At 39.7% G+C, this 6,579-nt stretch overlaps 1 protein-coding gene across 1 annotated transcript; it reads right to left on the bottom strand.

Moving 5' to 3' along the window:
* Positions 1 to 2,472: 2,472 nt before the first annotated feature.
* Positions 2,473 to 5,073, bottom strand: arf6b (ADP-ribosylation factor 6b). The gene is made up of 2 exons (XM_041812154.1): positions 4,936 to 5,073; positions 2,473 to 4,685 (listed from the first exon to the last, which is right to left on the bottom strand). The coding sequence occupies exon 2, from the start codon at positions 4,018 to 4,020 to the stop codon at positions 3,493 to 3,495; it is 528 nt and encodes a 175-aa protein (XP_041668088.1). The 5' UTR covers positions 4,021 to 4,685; positions 4,936 to 5,073; the 3' UTR covers positions 2,473 to 3,492.
* Positions 5,074 to 6,579: the final 1,506 nt, after the last annotated feature.

Below are 6,579 nucleotides of genomic sequence, written 5' to 3'. Positions count from 1 at the left end.
GCACAGATACACTGTTGAAGAGTACTGGCTTTACAGTAAAGTTCAACTGACATGCCTTTAACTTTATCAAACAAAACCTTAAAATGTATATTTTTTATTTGATAGGTATTGATAAGTATTTAACTTTAAAATGAATTTCAATTTCATTACTGAAATGTAAGATAGACTGATAGACTACCACTGCTGACCATCATGGGCCCTTGCATTGCAGGATGACCCCAGATTTTCGCCTTTGCCCCCTTGTGGGGAGCCTTGGTTGTAATTGCACTAATTATGTTAATTCAATACTTTTGTTTTCAGGGGCATTTTGTATCGTTCTTGTGATGCATCTTCAAATGGTGGCTTTGTGATTTATCAGGTCTCACAGAATCACTGTGACAATGTTGTTATTGTGCACTATATAGCAGATATCAAGTCAACACTACTGTCCCTAGTCCAACACATCACTAGGAAGAAGAATGAGCGCCATTATAGGACGCACCTTTAATGAGCTTCCTCTCTGTGACCTGAAACCTTTCCTCCCAGGAAGTGTAAGGAATTCCAGTCCAGCACAGAGGGAGTTGACAGAGAGGCCGGGAGGTCTCACCTTTACAGAGGAGAGGTCATAAAACCTTGCTCAAAGTCCCTGTCCTCATCCCCAGGGGCCCTCTGGTGTTACCCATAAAGCTGTGAGGATCATATGGTTGTAATGAAGTGGTGGGAACCAAAGCAACCATTACAGCCCAATTACACTGCCATCAATGTCTAATGGAGGCCTTTACTGAAAGAAAGTACACAGATGCTGTGATACCATCAGGACTTGTGTGGCTTCTTGCCAATAATTTAAAATTCCACGTGTATTTTTGGTAATACAGCATTTAAATCACAGCTGCAGTAGGTGTGTGGGTGGTGTGAAACATCTTCTGTTGTAGTAAGAGTCATATCTGTCGATGTCACCTGACCCGTCTGACGGAAACTTCTGTGGTACTAAAGCAAACATCCTGAGGCCTCTGCAGCAACTCGCTGTAACACCAGATTTTTTTAGCAGCAAACACCACCATGACAACTATACCAAGAAAAGTGTCTGTCAGTGAATGTTGCAAAGTTAAACTGGTCTGCCCAAGAGACACCAACTATTCCTGTAACTGCAGAAAATGCAAACTGGGCTTTTTGAGCAGTCTCCATAGTCAGGCTTTTATTTGAATGTGTAAAAGACTGGCAGAGACAGAGTGCCCTCCTGTATGCAATGGAAAAATCCTTTGAATAAATCTGAAGAATAATACGAAGTAATCTTTTGTAGCCCCAAACACAATAGTTGGAGCATTTGTCACCATCAATACTACCGTCGTTGGCAGGAGTGGAAACAGTCTTGTTAATCAGCTTTTCAAGAATCTCAGACATTCCTCACTGTGTTTCAGCAAAAAAGTAGTTTAATTTTTATAGGAATATATTACTGCTTTTTAAATTTTGATGTTCATATGCCAATACGAACTCAAAAGGACATATTAAAAGTGAAATAGGGATGCCAGTAGACCAGTGGTTATGTGCATTTGCCCCATGTATAGAGGCTGTTTCTCATAACAGGCGCCCTGGGTCCAAATGCGGCCTGAGGCTTCAATCCTGCATGTCATTCCTCACTCTCCTCATCTTCAGTCTATCCACTGCCCTGTATCTACAATCAAAGCATAAATAAAAACAGAAAATTCAGAAGCCAAAGGATGTTGCCTCCAAAACTTCTCCTGTTTCAAAAGACATTGAACATTCAGTGTCTTCTAAACTATACAGACATGACTGAGATTACTATAAATACACACAAAATTAGAGGCACATAGCATTCACTTGTGACATTTAAAAAAAATCCTCTGCTTTGTTTAATCAACAACTTAAGTATCTTTGTGATTAAGTTCAAATATCATCATACAAGTTTCACATAACCTAAGATATCCCAGATAGTTGTTCCCTTTTTTCAAAACACTGGCCCCTCTTCTTGAAAAGCCATCACTGTCCCTGAAGAAAATCTGCAACTCACTTTAAAAACTCAGGAAATTACAGCTGACAGCTCAGCATCAGCTCAAACATGGCTCACAACCAACACACAGCATTTGAAAAGAATTCACAATTCAGCTGTATGTCTCTGCTGCCCCTTCAAACTCTCATGCAAACTATCATGTGGCTCTGTTGTTGTTCCAAAAAGGCCAGCAGTTGGGACTTCCTGTTTTGTTCATTTTCCCCTTTTACTGCCACTGAGGCCAGCGTGTTATTGTGAGGGTGGACATAAAACTCTTTATGAAGAAGCTGCCTGATGGCACTGGAACCAGGAAGAAGTTTCACACCAACGACGTCTATATTTAAACTTTCTTTTCTCCTGTGCTTCTTAAAACTAATCGCTACTTACAAGATACAGCTTTCTTTCTCAAAATGGTTTGATCAAACACAGGCCAAGAGATGCAAACTGCCTTTAATCCCTGAAAAAAATTAAACAGACATAACAAATTTAAAATCACTTTTTTAATAAGACATTACAATGACATTGTTCTGTACATGGTTCCCCCAGTCAAAATAGGTGTAAGAGCTGCACTTCAGGGTGTCTCCAACATTTCACCAGTGAACAGCTCCCACTGACTGCACGACAGATGGACTCTGATGTAGGGTTACTGTACTTTCGTACTCATGCTACAGATATAGGCTATCATATAATGTCCCAATACTGAGACTAATCAACTGTGGTATCAGATTGAGAGAGCTCAGAGCTGAATGACATTCCTTTGGAAAGATTGAGTCGGTTGACTGTGCGTTACCCCAAGAAGTCAAAATGCATCCCCACAAGCATGTTTTAAGTTACTGGAGGCCTATTTGTTGAATGTTCAGCACAATTATGTATGTATCAAGACATGACACAATAGGTCGATCAATAAAATATAGAGCCCACATCTTGGGATTCAAAGGGATTAACAGAACGTCTGATGGTTTTATTTTCCTCTGATGCCAAGACGGATGACTGTGAAAATGGTTGATACCATTGAGAAGAAATACTTTTCATCACAGAAGTGTGTTAAAAACAAATCTCAAAGTCCTTCACCTTCGCTACATGAAATTAAACATCTTAGAAGAAAAAAGGTCCGAGTTGAATGCAAGAGTCTGAAGAGCCTTGAAACAAGCTTTAATCCAAGAATGAAGATAAAAATTTCAGCTGCATTAGAAAAATTATATAAAACAGGGAAAAAGAATAGGCAAAGATGGTGATCTTTGTGGCTTTGACATAAGGACCAATTAAATCAATATTCATCAACCAAGCCTCAGAATAATGAACGTGATAAAGGCCTGCTACAGAGTACAAGCAAAGTTTAAGCCAGCAAACCCAGTTTAAGATAAATTAGTTATGGGGTAAACGGAGTATTAAAAATAAATGGGAGATAAATCAACTTTTTTTTCTTAACCATACTCATTTTGAGAAGTTATTTGTTACTTGCAACGTTGTTATAGTTTTGACCCTAAACAGTCTGCACTCAATCATTAAGATTTGTAATTTGAGGTTAGCCATGTCAAGCCCTCATACAGTCCATCACCTGAGGTCGCACAGGAGGGCTGAACATACCAATTCCTATCTCTGATGCGGGTCAATCCGAGCTTCTCTTGGATTTCGTGCGGCTTCATGGCGTCCGGGAGGTCTTGCTTATTGGCAAATATCAAGATGATGGCATCCCTCATCTCCCGGTCGTTGATGATGCGGTGGAGTTCCTGCCTGGCCTCATCGATGCGATCCCTGTCAGCACAATCCACCACGAAAATCAACCCTTGGGTGCCTGTGTAGTAGTGTCGCCACAGAGGACGGATCTTGTCTTGGCCTCCAACATCCCAGACGTTGAACTTGACATTTTTGTAGGTGACTGTCTCCACATTGAAGCCGACTGTTGGGATTGTGGTGACAGACTGTCCAAGTTTCAGTTTGTAAAGGATTGTTGTCTTTCCAGCAGCATCAAGTCCAAGCATCAATATTCTCATCTCCTTGTTCCCGAAAATCTTTGAGAGCACTTTCCCCATTTTGAACTATTGTGCATAAATACGTTGTTCCTAAAGAGAGAAAAGTCTGATACTGTGCTGATGAGTTATCTTATTAACTACAACTTCTGCCTATAGGCTTTCTAGTGAAAACATGACTTAGTTAAGAGCATATGTGGAGAAAAACTCAAAATGCTCACTCATGTTAAACCTAACAAAACAGTACTTGTGGGCTTTTGACTTGAGAGTCTGTGCGTCCTGTGAAGTGCAGGGACATTAATGATCAGAGTATCACTAAGTGTGCGGGGCCTGTACACAACATGGCACGGTAACACTAAGAAGTTGGCAGCAGCTGTTGCAGGGCGTTCATTTTGTTGCCAAAATCAACGTTAAGCTGCGTGACAAAGACCAGCCGTGAAGATTAAAAACTGCACAGAGGAGATACTGTGTAAGTATGAGGCCCCGACAAAGCCGCGGTACTTGAGAATTCCTCCTGGTGTTTGTGTCTGGCGGTCCTCCTCATCGGGTGCGCCCTTGTTCTTTTCACGGCTACCGGAGGAGAAAAGCAGCTTTCTGCGGCTAGCGGTTAGTCCATCGACCGTCAAGCCGGGTTACTTCAACGTAAATGAAGGGAATTCAACGAAGAAATACCCCTCGGTGACTCAGCAACACATATATCCACTCATGAAACTCCACTTCTCGTCCCCCTGAAAAGAGATTTGGGAGGAGGGTCAGACATGCCAAATTAGCAAGCTAACGCTCATGGCTGCTACAGAGGGCTAGCAAGCTAACATTAGCTAGCAGAATGCCTAGCAAGCTAGCCGTCAGCTAACTAGATAATGGCAGTTAGCTGCTGCAAACTAATCATTTCTGAGTTCAAAATACGTGCTACAGTGACAAAATGTTTCTCTGACATCCTTTCGAGATGAACATGTAATTGAAATGAACGTAATTTACCTCCTTTCTCCCCCTTGCCGCGGTAATTACACCCAGCTCTCGCCTTTCTCCTTTAAGTCGAGCTGGTTGCAGTGCTGCTACACCGGAAAGGTGTGGAGCTGCATTAACCGCCACTTCCTCCCGTCGACTTCATTCAACTGCTGCTGCCTGGTAACGTTACAGCTCTCACTGTCTGTCTGGGGCATCCACAACACAGTTTAAACAATAGAACAGTCAAAGTGGCATGAAATTAAATCAAACAAATATTTTCTTTCATCACATGTAAGCGTTAGTTAACGATTTTTGCACAACAGCAATGTTAGACGGTACATGTTGCAGTAGTCTAGTATAGTTAGTGACCCCACTGTCGGCATTTGCCTCTAGGGTTAATCTGGTATAAAGTTACTTCTATCTTAAATAAGACAACAGCTTTTTGGATATTGCTGAAGATAAACGACACCTGTGTTTTTAAAAATGTAGTATTTTAATTTGATTATGGTGGTGACTTGCAATATATTTGAAGGTCAACAGCACCACTTTGTGGAATTATTGAGCTACTGCCTTAACCTGCCTCCTTTAACCTCCTGAGACCCTGGATGTGCATATGAGGACATTATATTTTAACTTCCCAGCAACATAGTAATCAGTTTTACAGCTAGGTTTTTTAGACAGTTTTCCAGAATGTCCTTTGAAGTTAAAGTAATTTGCTTAAAATGTTGAAAGAATCTGTTGAAATGGAAATTTATTTCATAGACATTTATGGGGCATGTTAAGGGATGTGTTTTATATTTAGGAGCGTTTCATTGGAAGTTTTGGTGACATTTGCTATGATTTTTATTTATTTATTGCATATTTATTCACTTATTTTGTATTTTCATGGGAATTTGGGAAAGTTGTTTCGATGTTTGGGGATATTTGGAGGGATTTTTGGGGGGCATTTCCCTAGAAATCTGTGAAATTTACATTTAAATTTTATGTGGGATATTTCATGGAAATTTGTAAAAATCTGTTGAAGTGTTACAAATGTGTCATCTTTTGGGGGCAACTTGTGGTAATGTATTTGTATATTTGCTAAATTAGCTAAAACTTAGGAGGAACTTGAATTAAAATGTGGGGCCTTTACGTTTAAATTAAATTCAATTGGGATGTTTCTGTCATTTTAATGGATTTTTCAGGTATGTATTTGTAAACTTTGTATCGTGTAAAATTCGGTAACAATTTTATGAGAAATTTGCTTGAAATTAGGTGACTTTGCTTGACTATTTTATGAATTTACCTGGATTTTTTACTGGAATGTTAAGACTTTATGATAAAGTTTCACTTTATCATTTGGGGACTGTTACAAGAAATTTGTGTTACTTTTTATTAGATACTTTAAATCTATGTTGAAGAATTTTCAAAGAAATGTTGGGAAATTTCTTTGAAATTTTAGGGACTTTGTATGGACTTAGGGGAGGAACATTTCCAAGAACCTGTTCAAAGACGAGTGAGAGCTTTTAAACATATCAGGCCCTACTTATCCCAAATAGGTGTGAGAAACTAAAAATGCATTCCAAACAAAAGCTCAGGTTTCAGAAGGTTAGGATAACTGATTTATTCTCTTTTCAAGCTATATTTTAACAACCCCCTGCCCTGCCAGATTTAATGCCCCCAGTAATAATTTTC

The sequence above is a fragment of the Cheilinus undulatus genome, linkage group 18 (assembly GCF_018320785.1).
Source record: "Cheilinus undulatus linkage group 18, ASM1832078v1, whole genome shotgun sequence".
Taxonomy (NCBI): Eukaryota; Metazoa; Chordata; class Actinopteri; order Labriformes; family Labridae; genus Cheilinus; species Cheilinus undulatus.
Note: the sequence above shows the minus strand (reverse complement) of the source record. Positions and strands in the feature narration are given on the sequence as shown.

Excerpts from the sequence above, each read along its gene's own strand:
- arf6b (XM_041812154.1), bottom strand. The coding sequence starts at position 4,020 with ATGGGGAAAGTGCTCTCAAAGATTTTCGGGAACAAGGAGATGAGAATA.